Here is a 16,119-nt window from a genome sequence, read left to right on the forward strand (position 1 = left end):
AATCTATCACACAGTCCTGACGCTCTCACCACCACCATCGCTGCTCACATTCAGTCACAGATAAGATTTATAAAACTTACAGTATCTCCTTTGGTTTCTCATGTCATCTCTCTAACTAAATAATACACGGTCATGCTCACTTGTTTCTGCAGTGAGGGTGATGCAGAAACATGTGTGTCTGCATGCGTGAGGTTGCGCTGTATGCAGGGCAGGACTTTCATTTCCCTATGCTGATACAGTAGCTACTGCACTGTACCCAGTGTGCCAGAAACAGCAGAGAGATAATGACTTCCTATACCGGAGGCTCTAATTAGACTGCACCGGAGTGCTCCAGAGAGAAAGGAGGAGAGGAAAAATGGGAAAGATACACTTAATAATGCATTTTATTGAAGACCTAAATGTATAGAGATGGAGTTTAGGGGTGAGATGGCAGATGGCAGAGAGAGGGATGGTGTGAGAGTTAAGGGAAAAGGGGAGACTGACTGAAAGATATACCTGCAGGTAAGCAATAATGACCGGGTATTGTTGCCAGAAGTGACAGCAGTGCACCAATTTTAATGTCATATTGTGATTGCTTTACACCGCCATGTGTCATTTTAATTACAGCTTTTCTTATGAATAGATTTCTCAGAAACTTCCTTGAAAAACAAAGTTAATTTGATTTTACTGGGAAACCCTGAGGAGCAGAATGTCATCTTTTAAACACCAGTGTACAATAAAATCCTAACTAGTCAGAAAATTAGTAAAGACAAAGACATAATTGATGCAGCAACTCCTCAGCCTCCTCTTGGTATTTCTGTTTAGACAGCTGTCCAAAGTCAGCTGACAGTTGTTAGTTGTGGAAGGAATATTTTTTACTTGCTTCATTTTGACTCATAACAGTTACCCGAAGGCTTCATTTGTGTCCTGTCTGGATTTTTCCACCACACCTGCCTGCACCATCTGACACCCTCTGTTTCTTTTCATGAAGATAATGGCCAAAATATGGACATTCATTCTGACTGTAATGAACAGCACGAGCACTGTTACAGGCACCCTTTTAAAAAACAGTGAGAACATATTCTTCCCCAGTCAGTGATGGATTCTGCACCATTATTGGGCACTGCAGAATCAATGAGGAGGCAGCCTATTTTCCTGCCGCAGCCAATCTCTCACCTTACAAATTGGTGATTGTATCTATCTGATCCATTGCCGTCATTTAGTTTTGTGATGCCATCTGCAGTCAGATTTTTCTTCATCGTTATTCAGATAGAAGAGCTCTGCAACAGGAGCTGTAGAAAAACAACCTCAAAAGCTTTTATTTGTGTATTTGTTGCTTTCTCTCACAGTGATGAGGCCTTCTAGTAACTTGTTTTAGTGAGTGCAAAAATTGAGCAATGATATCAAAGTTACTGACTTGTTGCTTGGTTTGGCCTGCAACTATTAGGACTTTAAGTCATAGCCATGTCCCGAAGCCACGTTTCAGGTTTTACAGTTCAAATTGGCAGCAGGACAAGAGTGGTTGCATTTGTAGATACAATAGCACATCTGTGGTGTCCTCTGGGTACAAAACCCAATAAATAGATTCAGTGAGCTGTGCTGGATTGGTTTATTTTTCATTAGTGCATCAAAAGTGATCATCTTTCTGTCCTATTCCTCCTTATTATACCACGATTCTACTTAAAACATCCAGGACCTAGGATGACTTGGAAACTGTCCTCATGGGAGGACGAACCCATGAGCTGTAGCTGTATCATGAGGTACACTGCAGCACCTCCAGGCATGAGCACGAGAGTCTTAATTATTCTCATCTGCTTTGAGAACACTTATTACCTATTACCTTCTTGTGAAACTACATCAGGAGTCAGCAAAAGCTGCAACTCATCTCTGATGTTACAGCTCTTATATGCAGTAAAAAGTTGACTAAGCTATGTGTAGAAAACACGAAAACATGCACTGTGTGACGCACCCGTGCATGGAGTTAGATCGTTTCAAGTGCATCTCTGACATATGCCACAGAGTAATGTTAAGACAGCCACGCTAGGCATTTAGGCACAGCAGTGCAGCGAAATGCTCATGTCAGCAACATGTCGATGTGAAGCAGGTACAATATTTACCATGTTCATCGCTTTAGTCCTTAGTTTAGCACATGAGCATGCTAACATCTGCTATTAAGCACAAAGTACAGCTGAGACTGATGGTATTGTCATTAGTTTAGAAATCAAAATGTTGACCTGATGCTACTTAATGAGTCAAGGGATCCATGAAGTGTTAAATGTCTCAGAACCATGAATGTGTGAAATGTTTTGCCTATCCATCCTGTAGGTGTTGACATATTTCACAGGATAGCAAAAATGTTTTTTACCTGCTGGTGGCAGTAGATTAAAAACCAGTACATCACCAAAGTCAGTAGGATTCATACTCAGGGGGTGCTGAATATCTGTACAAATGTTTACGGTAAGCCATCTGCCTCATGAATCCACCTAGAATCAGTTATGATGCTTGGGGATTTTGCTCATTAGTGATGGTAAATTCATTGTTTTAATCAGCTATTATCAACAAAGTCTATTTAAAAATGTACACTCTATCAACAATGTTTTGTATCTGTAATTAGTCTCCCTTCACTGAGTTAACTTTTATTACAGACTGCTGTATTTAATGCATTCTTTGTGCTGTGGGTAGAAAATTTAATGCTTAATTTGGCTACTATTAGCTAACGATGCAATGACTGGGCCAAGTCTCCTAATTAACATGCGTATTGGTACTTTTTCCAATTATTTGCCTCTTGAACTATAAAACAAATGGAGACAAATTTGGCCGAGAGCACCTAACCATAACCTTAACCTTGACTATAACCTTAACAATCACACATTAAATCTGACTACTTTGGCAACTTGCCCCATGGAATGGAGCCATTTTCAAATATCATCCACCCAGAACAACTTTGTTCTTAGTGAAAGTGGTTTCTGAAAGTTTGCCCTCAATCCAAATTTTTTTCATTTATCTGAAAAACTGAGTTTTAGCAGCATTTCGTTTTTATGCATCGGCACTGTGACATCCGTGACCTGAAGCATTATGTTTGGCCATGACTTCACTGTGATGTGCAAAAACACTTCTGGTAATTATTCAACACCATAAATCAGGAACAGAAAGGCATTGTGACTGTATTTCACATTTGGTCAGATACTGAATTGGTGGCACTAATCTGGTGGCTAATCTTTGACACTGTGGTGATTTTATAGATCACCACAGATTGAAGAAGTGTGTGAAGCATCCATGTCTTGCAGCAACATACATATATGAAGCACTGTCTAGTGTCATGCCTACAACCTTGTGTCAGTAACAGCTTTATTGGTCAAGTCTAATACCTTTGATTACATTTATTTATTGATTTATTAAACTGCATCTTAACTGCCTGGTGAAGGCTTACACCCATGGGGTGATAATTCTTATTTATTTAATTTTATTTCACTTTCTACCATATCAAGTGACATTCCTCTTACTGATCTTACTATCCTTCTGGAAGTTTCTCTCATCTCCACACTGGATCTGTGGAGCTCAGCCAGAGTGACCATCGTGTTTTTGGTCACCTCTCTCAGTTTGGCCCGGCAGCCCGCTCTTTGAAGAGTCCTCAAACTTCCAAACTTCTTCCATTTAAGAATTATGGAGGCCACTGCGCTCTTGGAAACTTCAATGCAGCAGAAGGTTTTTGTATCCTTCCCCAGATCTGTGCCTGAGCTCTGCAGACAGATCCCTCCACCTCATAGCTTGGGTTTTGCTCTCATATGCATTGCCATCTGTGGAACCTTATATAGACAGGTGTGTTCTGTTTTCAAATCATGTCCAATCAATTTAAAATTTACCACAGGTGGAGTCTAGTCAAGGAGCAGAAACATCTCGAAGACGATCAAGAGAAATGGGAGGAACCTGAGCTAAATTTCATATCATATCATAGGGTCTGAATACTTATGTCAATGGGATATTTCAGTTTTTCCTTTGTAATAAATTTGCAAACATTTCTAAAAGTTTGTTTTAACTTTATTATTATGTTGTTTTTTTTCATTTAAGCATAAGGCTGCAACACAACAAAAAGTGAAAAAATTTAAAAGGTCTGAACACTTTCCGAATGCACTGTATTTATACTTTAAACTGCTTTAAATTGTATAAACAGTATGAATGGTATAAACATCTCTATAATGAATTAGTTCTTTATTTAGTTCTAACGTCTGCTCAGTCAGAACATGGTGTCTTGATTGTGATGTCATTTTTTCAATAAACAACATTGGTTTAGAGTAGTGACCACACCATCAAATCGTTGCTCTGTCATCAACCATTTTGTGGGTTTAAATTTGTAATACTTTTTATTTGCACACATACTTCTAAATACATTTTACAGTTTGCACACATCTATTTTTAGTACCAAATAGCAGTGAAATAGTCACAATGTGGAGCCTTGAGGTATTAAGACATTAATATCCATACATTCTCTGGAACAAATTCAGTTTAGAAAAGACACACATGTGCAGTAAATACATAGATCCATCTTCGTATTGTGAAGCCAGCAGTGATATTGAGCAGTATTTCATTCCACTGTGACAGCACGACAAAAAAAAATGTCCCGTTTCTTTTGACAAAGCCAATTTAGCCAAGAAAGTGGCACAATATGACATATTTTTATTAGATGGGAGATTATCGACACCAGTATGAGCCCTCAAGGGAATTGGGTAGCTTGTTTTTGCCCTTTGATCCATTTCACTTGTCATGTTGTTGAAGCCGAGTTGACATTGCATGGTCCATTATCCTGCTCCATCTGCGGCTTTCGTCTTTGGGCATTTAAAGCATCACATTTCCCTGTCACAGTTCGGGAGTGGTCCGCTCATTAACCGTAATGATGGCGAGTGCTGTGCGCAGCCGACCAGAACCAGAGCTGTGATTGGGTGATCTCAGCCTGATGAATGAGTGACAGACAATGATGCAGAGGCAATCGGAAGAGTCAAGGTGGATAGCAAGGTGGATGTTTCACTCAACAAGGGATAGTTAGGATAATAAAATCGTCCATATACTGTAGATATCTTGCATGGTTTGAAAGTCTTTGTTATATACTGTAGCCTATACATCTGAATTTCAAAAGAATGGTCTGTTAAGTGGATGACATTTTCTCTCCTCAAAATCCACAGCTTGCGGCAAAATGTCCAAGGTCTACTTAAATTTTAGCAGGGGTGTAGGTTTTTGTGTAATGCTTTATCTCAACAGATATGGATAATGAGTCTAAAGCTAATAGACTCTGTCTGTCTCTGAGTCCTCATTTGATACGTGTATGTAATGACTTTGTACAGGCTGCAGTCTGTCAGTCTTATTTCATTACAGGGCTGCTATATCAGGATAATGAGAAAGATGCACAGACCATTATAGGAAGGCGCTGAAATCTTTTCTTTCACCCCTTTCTTTCCTCTGTTTTGTTCACCTTTCTTCACTGTCAGGTCCAACTGTTGTAGCGTCCCTTAATTTTCCTCTCTTTATCTCTTCTTTTTCTCTTCGTATTTCCCGTCCTCTCTGCCTCTTCGGATCGGACAGATCTACCTGCGTTTTCTCGACTATGAGATGGCCAATTCCAATGAATGCAAGCGCAACTTTGTGGCAGTGTATGATGGCGGCAGGTGTGACTTTCTGACATGTTGAATCTCTCATTTTAATAAATCTTACAGGGACTCAAAGCTGCCATAGTACATTTTTTAGGTTCTATTTCATAATCATGACTAAATTGCCTCTTTGAGATAACAACTTACATTTTGTGCTTTTCATGTGAACAAGACTTAAATATTTAATTATGTCAAGACTAAAACTAATGCTTTCTGCTCCCTATGCTTTTGACAAGATACAGCTCTTTGCCTTAGTGTGTCCATGTTATCTTGGATTCACTGAACCTGCAGCGATTTTAACTTTACACGAATCAGTTTCTCAAATAAGTATCATAACTATCATTTTATCTTTCTATTCCAGACAATATCAGTTAAAAGGAAAGTCTGATATTTTAGGAAATACACTCATTTGCTTTCTTCCTGAGAGTTAGACAAGAATATGAATGCCACCCTAACACCTGTACAGTAAATATTCAGCTACAGCCAGCAGCCAGTTAGCTTAGCTTAGCACCAAGATGGAAAAGTTTTGAAGTGTAAACAGAAATGGGGAGTTTTGTTGTCAGTGTGATATTACCAGGCAACTAGCATCATTGCACCCACCAAAGAAATACTCCAACACATAACCCTTCATAACACAACAGCTTGTCACCTTTACACTTCAGTTTTTGTACTGATTAAACAAGCGAGATATAATGTGTTAAGCAGTGAGCTTCAGGGGTGCTGGTAGGAGGATTATATTATCTTTTGACAAAGCAGGCTGGCTGTTTCCCCCTAATTCCAATCTGTATGCTAAGATAAGCTAAACCAGCTGCTACTGCAAATAAGAGAGTGTTATCAACCTTTCGTCTAACGTTCAGCTAGAAAGCAAATAAGCCTCCAAATATCGAACTATTTCTTTAACAGAATAGACAGAATACACTTACAGACGACTTCACTTGAAAAGCAATAACTTTTTATCTCAAGAGATACATATATTAAAATCATATACAAAGGAAAAATACTTTATATGTTGAGATAAGTTATTGTTATATGGTCATGTCAATTTGTTATATGGAGATAACCACGATATTAACACGCGATCACAGGATAACGGGGTGAAAACATTCTGAGCAACCATGGCTGCTTTGAATTTCTGTTAAATAATGTAGATTATTGAAATGCACAGCGAACTGTCTGTGTCAGTTGAGAATAAATACATTTGCTTTTCTCATCTTGACTCGTCTCAGCTCGGTGGAAGACCTGAAGAGCAAGTTCTGCTCCACGGTGGCCAACGACATCATGCTGGTTTCCACGCTGGGTGTCATCCGCATGTGGGCGGACGAGGCCAGCCGCAAAAGCCGCTTCCGCATCCTTTTCACAACCTACCAAGAACGTAAGACACACCACTCGAAAAGCAAAAACCTACACTCACACTGTTTATCGTGAAGATGTTTACTGTAACATGATCCACCTAGTGAGAGAAACTGATTAGCTTTATTAACACTACTGCATCACGGCGACATTGACGCCAAAATAGAACAGGCTTACTCTGTAGTGGTAGCTATTAAAGGGAGATGGCGCCACAGTGACCACATTTATGGTGAGTTATATCAGATGTCATTCATTGGAAAGGTGCTGTCAGAGGTTTCCATTTACTTTTATGACCATTTAAACAGCACCAAGCAGGAAACCAAGGAACACGATCTCCATTATAATATTGCCTTTGGGTGATTGTGAATTTGTGAATTATTGGTTGGTTTGAGCTGAACTCTACAGAAATACCACAGGTAGGGGCATCTGCAGTGGTTGATGGCCTTATTGTAAAAAAAAAGTAAAGAGATCAAGATGAAGAGAGATCGAGGGAGAGACAGAGCCTGAGACAAAGGAATATCAGGGTGAGCTACAGTATGTTCACGTCTACCCTTTTTCTTTGAGCCAAAAACCTGGGAGATGCACAAACACACACACACACACACACACAGCCTTCCTCTTTCTCATTCACTGGCTTCTCAGTGATGGAGCTTGTAGTTTGACAGGGGTTGCAGAGGGCATTCTTTGTACTAGTGAGGTGAATGAAGAGGGTCTGAGGGTTATGGGTATACAATATGTCAATATCATTCAGGGCCCTTTAATGCCACAAACACACACAAACAAACACACACATACTGCACCACTGAACGTTGCATCTGCATTTTTGCTTGAAGAGGAATCTCTCAAAGCACCCAGTGAGATAAGAATTCAAACAATAACTGGCTGCTAAAAAATTCATTATATAATGATTCAAACACAAGAATTATGTTAAATTTAGTCAGTGTATTCCTAAAAAAATGTTTGCTGTTCCACTGAAATTTCAAAGAGCTTTGGTCTTTATTTTTATTATGACAAAGATGCCTCCAGATACCTCCTTTCAGAATGCTCTATTAATGCCGCAGTGTGTCATATTGGGATTATGGTTACTGAGAAGCAGAAATAATGCATCTTGGATTAAGGCATGTACATAGAATAATTATTTGAAAGTGAGCTGAATTTGCTTTTCCTTCATCCTGCATGGTTGATTGGATTTATTGAATGTCACAAAGTACACCCACACCAATAAAGAACCATCAAACCCTGAAGGACAATCAGTTGGTGCTCCTTATAAAACTACAACATGTCTACATTGATTGTGTGTGTGTTGTCGTGATAAGATGCAGTAAGAAAGTTAAGGGACTAGCTTCTCCAAAATAGGTGACAACAGCAGCTGAGTTGTTTGTGTTGTGAAGTCAGCGTCCCTTTTGTAAGGCCTTTTCACCAAGCAGAGCCAGGATGTGCTGTTGCCGGGGCAACGCTTCTGTCTAAGTCACTCAGGCGAACCCCGGCCAAACCTCAGCCTTTAGAGCAACATCCACCACAGCTCAGCAGCACTGCACCAAACCTGTCAACAGTCAACGAACAGGTGTATCAGAGCGGTGGAAAGCAGACACAGCAGAGCAACTCATCCAGTCTAGTGTGCACACTTAACTCTGAACTTGTTTTTAGAGCAGAGCCGCTTTTTAAAGATCACAATACATTAGTTCTTGTGAAGTGATAGAGCATCATATGCTTGAATTAAAACAGGGGGAAACTGCAGTGTATATGTAGTGGGTGTAATTAGATTTTCCTACTTTTAAAGCATTTTAAGAGCCAAAACTACATTAAATGATTTGTGTACAAGATGTAATGACTTTATTTATGTATATTATATTTAGGTGTGATTTTACAGAGTTGTAGTCATGTGCACTTGTATGTTCACTATTGTTGTTTTCATAATGTAAAGCAAGTGAGTGTTTATAACTGTCATAATCTCCAAATTTGAAATGATTTGTTCAGGCACACATAGTAGACACACATGATTAGACCAAATTTGGCAACATTACTCTTTCCTGAGAAACTGAAAGGGTAGTGACATATTTTAATGTCTCAGGTTAGTGAACAAGATTCCACCTGACATTAAGTTTTTGAAGGAAAAATTCACCCTAAAAAAAAACTTGTCTACCATATTACCACCTATATCTGTTATGTAAAGTATACTCTATACCAAGTATTATCGAGCAGATTTAAAGTCTGTTTATGAAAAGTTCACATCCCATCACCAACTAAATAATATTCTAGTTAGCTTTCTATGCCATTTTCAACACAGATGAAGCAAAGGATTTTTTGTCAACAGACATTCACTCTTAGGAGAGAAAACCACAAGCATCATTACAATGTGTTTGAAAAGTGAGCGTTCCAGAAAAATTAAAGTTGTGGGATGTGGTTGAAAGCTTTGCCCAGTAAGGAGGACATTGAGTTAAGATTGCTTTGTCAACATGTGGGTATGTGATGCAGACATGGCCATGACTACTTTGTGTACTACAAAAGCACTGCAGGAAGTTAATAAATTCTCCTTACCCAGGTGGAAGCATAATGTTGTGTAACGACTACAAGTGAGTGTGTGTGTACTGGATTTGCAGCTTGTAGGCCAGCTTTTACAATAAGTGTTCCCTAGCCGCAGTAGATCCCAAGCCTTTATACCTTTTTTCACAGCTGCTGGTTCCCAGTGGGACCAGCAGCTTTTAGAGAGCCATTCACAGCTGCTGACTCCCAGCAAGTTGCTCCAACGGGAGAGAAATCTTCCCAAATGCTTTTATTGTCCATGCTTCATTCACACCTGCTGATACGACTCATCTTGCTTTGTTTCCCGGCTCAGACACACACACACAGACACACACAGTTCTATGCAGAAATACAGAGCAAGATTACTTATGTGAAGTATAAGAAAGTGAAACCTATCCTTACCCACGATGCAATAATCTTTGATGATGAATTTGCTTGTGTGACGTCTCAGCTGTCAGCATTGTTGCGCCTCATCAGCAGATACCTGTCTCCGGGGATTGCAGATGGAAATTTGCTCTGGCTTCACTACACACATCACTTCTGGTTTCTTGTAAAGCGTCTTTACTGTATGCGTGAAAGCATTTGAGACCAGCATAATATGCTGATGTCTGCTAACATATGGATCTTTACTATGCCTTAGATCAGATTACATCATTTCTACTCCCTTGTTATCTTGGTTGCTTTGGGATTAAGAAGAATACTGTGTACTAAGTAAATGTAATCCACTTAATTTGCTGACAAAGCCCACTGTCTTTGGCTTGCATATTTATACTATACATACAGTGTAATCCATAGCAATACTTGCATGTTTAATTTCTCTGCAGGTCTGAGGTCAAGCAGAATACAGGCAGAACTTTGTACATGTCACACTGGTCAATTTATTTTTATAAGAGCACATTAAAAAAAAAAAAAAAAAACAAGCACCAAACCAAACTACTATACAGAAATTTTTAAAATACAATTTAAGATGAAAATAAATAAGTAAAGAACAATAACAGACAAAATTGAAGCAGTCTTATAGTTATAGTAACAACTACTAAAAAGTGGTTGGGTTTAAAAGTGGAGGTAAACTGTTCCACAGTCTGGAAGCAGCAATGGAGACGGCTCACTCACCCTAAAGGATCAGAGGCATCTGGACATGGAATGGGGACTCACGAGAATAGAGATACAAGCTAGTGCCAGTCCACACTGAGCTGCACATTCAATCATTTTTAATGTATTCTGCAGTATATTTTAATGGTAACCAGTGAAGGGAGACTTTCACTGTACTTTCATCAAAAACACAGATGGTTTGTGTTTTTGGTACCAGTTAGAAGAATTTTTAACTTGCTGCAGGCAAAGTAGGGGTGACTGCCTGACTCTCACACAGTATTTATTCAGCTACTTGAATTGTTAATACATTGTTAACTGATTTAGACAATGGTGGCAAGAAAATAAAAATATATTCTTGAAATGAGAGATTATCACTACTATTGTTATTGCAAAATGACAACATCAGACAAAAGACACGTCATCCTCATCTCTTAGAAACAGCCTAACTATGCTCCCATAAAACAAAACCACACACAACACAAATCAATAATTGTTATTTGAGTTGAGACATTCTTGAAAACCATGTGTGGCTCTCAGCGCTTCACTGCAGAAGCCTCTTTGCTCTTGGAGATCCCCTCTGCAGACACCCAGACTATTTTCATCAGCCACTCATTTAGGAGTTAATTTATGCTTCCAGCAGTGTCTGTGAATGTTTCTGTGTGGGCAAGAGGGCACTTTTATTACAGAATGTCTTGAAATTAATTTTGCAGAAGATTAGTGTGGATCACGCTCTTTATAACGTCTGGTCTCACGCTGTGGTGTGTAGAGGAGCCAGGGGAAAGAGAAGGAGTGGGCTCCCTCTGGTGGTTATTAGCAAACAAAAATGTTGCAGTTTTGACATTTACAATATGAAAGAAAAAGGGTGAACAGGAGAGAAACAGAGGTAGGGAGAGAAAATGAGAAGAAGAGTGTCAGAACACACACAGAGAGCCAATATGACTCAGGAAACGCTGGCAGAGGCACAGACAGGATGGGATACAGAGAGAGATAGCGATAAGTCACTCTAATTTGGTGTGTTATTATTCACTTGGGACGAGTGCTGGGATGAAAACAGCCATACATCACAGTGGTAACGCTGTCAAACAGTCCCCAGCTCTGCCATACCACTGGCAGGCTGCTTTGCTTCGCAGTGCCAGTGTTGTGTGTGACAGAGGGGAGAGTGGGAGATAAAGAGAGAGAATGAGGGACACACAGAGAAAGAGAAAGAGGGAAGGATGTCTCCTCCACTACCAAACAGCTAGCAACAAAATAGAGCCATCCATTCATTTCAAGTTAGTGGCACAATAAGTAACTTCTGAAACATTTGGGAATTGGAAGTGGTTTCAGAATACTTTCCCCCACCACATACTTCCCCCCCCTTGGCAGATAGTACATGGTTGTCTTTAATACTCTCCTGCAATGGTGGAAGCTAACTAAGTACATTTACTGCAGTGCAATACTTAAACACAGTATTTCTATTCTAAGCTACTGCACTGTGTAGTCCTCTCAAATAGTTCAAATGACCTCCAGCCTGACGTGTTATCACATTAAAATCATTCATACACTTTATTGTTACTTTATTAAGTAATAATAATACAATAGCATAATTTTAAGGAACGTCTAAGTGTATTCTGCTGATAACACAGTGTGGTATTGATACTTTTTCTTAAGTACAAGGTCTGCATACGTCTTCTAGAAGTACCTTCTAAACTTTTAAGATTAACATGACCAGAAGTGAAAATCTGGTGGAATAATTTCGTCACATACTGATGCAAAATCCAATTTTGTCATGTCACCATTGTCTGCAATACAAAGAGAGATATTAAAGAAATAACTAGTGCTGTGTAAATCCTATAATAATCCTAAATCTCTAGAAGCCACACATTACATTATACACTGTAGATTCAATAGGACAAACAATTTTAGCCTGAGGTTAGCTTGCCATGCCATTGTTCTACTGTGATTGACAGTAGGAAGCAATAAATTAGCCAATCAGATGGCTTATGCATTAGTATGATTGGTTGCTGAAAACAAGGGCACCTTGGCCATAAATTATGTAGCTATAGGAGGATGGAACCTGTAACATTATCACACTGACTTTACAACCATGTCTTGTTGATGGGTGGCGTGGCTCTGCCTCTCACTCCGTTGTCATAGAAGGGTGGAGACAATGGCAGTGTTGTGTCTCAGACAGGCCACGCTGCGAGGGCAGGTGTCATGTTGAATCAGGTGTTTCAGGACATGCTCATGTTTATTACCGGGTTTAGATTTGTGTTGACAAGAGCTGTGCACCAAGGACAAATAAACAACATCTTTCATAAATAGAAAGGATTTGTTTGGGATTTGTTATGTGTGCAGACGATTGTGAAATGTCATGGCTAGCTCTCCAGACAGTGCAAACACACACGCATGCACACATACAGTGCACACATATTCACACACATTCCAAGAAATTGTTGTCTCTGCAAATGTTTGAGGAGGAGGATGAGGATGAAAATTCATGAAGAACAGATGGGTTCAAGGAGAACAGGTCTGATTTGAGTAATGCTCATCCAGAATTATTTCTTCAAAATCTGGCACACCTGAACTTCTCTTCAGCTGTACCTCAAATACTGATTTGTCCTGCAGCAAGTGTCCTACTCCTTTGCTGCTCTTCATGAGAAATTCACTAAAAAGTGGTGGGATTTTTTTTACCGTGCCTATGGAAAGTAAAGGAGAATGTTTCAGTTAAGAGAAGGTTGTACAGATTTCTGTAATCCCTTAATAAATAAATGATAAGCTCTTACAACTATTGTGTTAATTCACTCTCTTCTTTTCCAGCTCCATGCGAAGCAGATGCCTTCTTCTGTCACAGTAACATGTGCATTAACAACACACTGGTGTGCAATGGCATGCAGAACTGTGTCTACCCCTGGGATGAGAACCAATGTAAAGGTAAGACGTGACATTTCAGCTCATTTGACCCACATGATCGAAAGACTGTGGGTTTACGAGACTCGGTTGAAGAGACATGAGAAGAGACTACAGTGAAATGTTTCAGCACCACGGACAGCGACAGAGAGTGGGCGAGTGGGTTTGAATTGAATGGGTGAATTTTGGATTGAGCCACAGATAATGTGCTGCTATTAACACTACAAGAGGCATTATTTCCCCTGTGACAACTACATTGTAAAAATCATCCACTTGAGTTTTGGTGAGGCATTTAGCACAATTGAATATTCTTTTATTTTTTTTATAATTTAGCCTTTTTTTTTTTTTTTGTCCTGAAAGCCTAATTTCTCAATCTCATCATGTTATAGAGAAACACTTGAGCTTTGAAGGGTTCAGGGGCTTTAATGGTGGTGTGCTAGTATTTTATGTTTAAATATAAAGATGAAATGTATATGTTTATATCAATGAAAATATTATATAAGTTTTAAAACCCTTACCATTATCCCATGACTTTATGAGACACGTCGCAATTTGAATTCATCCTGAAACTGATCCAAGTTTTGGTCCAGGTTGATGCTCCCTCATGAAAATATCATGCTCCACTGTCTGTGTTTTTGCTCTTTGAATATGCCCTTATTTTACCTTGTTTCCGTGCCTCGAGGCGAGCGAGGTCCTGTGTACTCCCTTACTTTGCGATACCATCAATTTCTTCTTCTCCATTCAGAATTTTAAAGCAACTGGATCGATACATTGATCCCCAGTGTCTTGCTACAGTACTGGCAGCTCCATAATTTATCTGCACCTCTGACTTGAGATTTGATTATTGTGGCATCTTCGTATATGACGCATTTCCAGTAATTATCTGAGATGTGTGAAGACTCTGGGGATAAGCTAGTTTTTCTCTGCATTATATTGCCAATTAATTAGACTTCTGTTCCTTGACCTTTCATGACCCGTCACTGTATTGCAATTACAGAAGATGAGATCCTTACTGGAGCTCCCCTGAGCCCTCTTGCATTGACACTCCAACGCCAATAGAAGCAATGTGTTTCTGATGATCATTAATGTACACTATTGTGCTTGGCTTGTGGTTTAGATGTGTGCTACATGTTTTTACTACAAACACATACACATGCACACGCTGCCTGTGTATTCTGTGTGTACTGTAACTCTCTGAAGCTTTCAGCAGAGGCAATGACAAATTGAATCAATTAAATAAATCCTGCACAGCTTATTTCTCACTCAGACTAAGACACCTTTCTACCCTACACTGTGAGGGTGTTTGAAATTGTGCCGATCTCAGCAAGAGGAGGCCATGTTCCTCAGCCTGGTACTCTGTCTTCTGCCTCCTCTCTGATGCTCTAGTATTGCATAGGTCCATCACAGTGCCTGCATTTGTCCTCATTAGTGGTAAAATGTCAAGTTTTATTCCCTTCTCCTTTACATCTCTGAATGTAACCATTTACTGTCATTGAAGCTCAGTGTGCTGTGCTACAAGTTCATCCAGCATTTAAATGTCACAGATCTCCCAACAGATTGCCTCTCTGCACACCGTTAGTCTGTGCTACTCTCTGTGGTTTCCCTTGTGATAAATAGACTACAGCTGTGACCTAATATGACCTTTTTGTCCAGTTTGATACCTCATGAAGGTCATGGTCTTAACCTTGTACATGATAAGGACCATTTATTAGGAGATACCTTTACATGTGAGCTATGGTTGGTGTCCTTCTGTGAGCTGTTGCTATGGACATCTTTACTGCATTTGCTAAGCCCTATTCCCCTTGTTAACGTTTCTATGTCTGTCAAGCTTTTTGTACTTATGCAGTTTACAGTGATGAAAGTGGCAGCCTCCTATTTAAAATTCTGAGTAATATTATAAATAATTTGTCCTTGATTTTAGACAGAGGAGGGCCAGGATTCTCGTTTCTAGCCAGTGACAGCTGATTTTGCCGGCTGAAATTACGACTGTCAATGACAGTTAATTAAGCTAAGAATTCATGAGTTGGTCGAAAGCCCTGTTTCTGCCTGACTTTTTCATTTTTCAAGCTGACTTGTCTTAAAACAAGAAGCCTGTAAAGGATTCCTGAACATGCACTTGGTGGTTGCATACATTTTATCAAGCTAAAAGTCTAGTCTAGTGTGAAAACATGTATACATGTTTGGTGGATACTTGAGCAACCAAAGCAGTTTAGATGCTTTAAAGGTGCAGCAGACGGTAAGATGGTTGATTTTTGAGTCTCATCCCCAGGCCATCAAATCCAGACACTTTGGGTCCAACCCACAGCGTCAGTATTTAACAACCTGGGAATGAGAAGAGAAAAAGAAACATAATTAATTGCTGAGTCTCAGTTCCAGGGGTTGTCATTTGACAGTCTGGGTTTAACTGGTTCTGATTGGTTGTTTTTGCTCAAGCATGATGGATTATTTCAAATGCTTTTAGCAGCAGCAGTAGGAGGAGCCAGAGCCACCAGATTTTTTTCACACATTGTCTGTCTCAGGGCTAATTGAAGTATTTGGTCAACGTAACGTTTTCCTGGGAAACAAGTTTGGATGGACTTGCTCGAGTGTAAACTTCCTAAAATGCAGTTGAGCAGCACAGGCAGCAGCTAATGTTAGCTTACATGCT

At 39.6% G+C, this 16,119-nt stretch overlaps 1 protein-coding gene across 6 annotated transcripts in view; it reads left to right on the forward strand.

Moving 5' to 3' along the window:
- neto1l (neuropilin (NRP) and tolloid (TLL)-like 1, like) overlaps window positions 1-16,119 on the forward strand; it is a 66,773-nt gene that overhangs the window by 44,491 nt on the left and 6,163 nt on the right. For 5 of the 6 annotated variants that reach the window (XM_071485355.1, XM_071485354.1, XM_071485351.1 and 2 more), the window contains 3 exons: window positions 5,554-5,636; window positions 6,845-6,990; window positions 13,383-13,496. In XM_071485355.1, the coding sequence (XP_071341456.1) occupies window positions 5,554-5,636; window positions 6,845-6,990; window positions 13,383-13,496 (343 nt within the window). The remainder of the gene's footprint in view (window positions 1-5,553; window positions 5,637-6,844; window positions 6,991-13,382; window positions 13,497-16,119) is intronic. The other variant, XR_011691884.1, reaches the window with a different exon arrangement.

The sequence above is a fragment of the Trachinotus anak genome, unplaced genomic scaffold (genome assembly GCF_046630095.1).
Source record: "Trachinotus anak isolate AG129_WGS33_773 ecotype Australia unplaced genomic scaffold, CSIRO_AGI_Tana_v1 ptg000009l, whole genome shotgun sequence".
Classification (NCBI taxonomy): domain Eukaryota; kingdom Metazoa; phylum Chordata; class Actinopteri; order Carangiformes; family Carangidae; genus Trachinotus; species Trachinotus anak.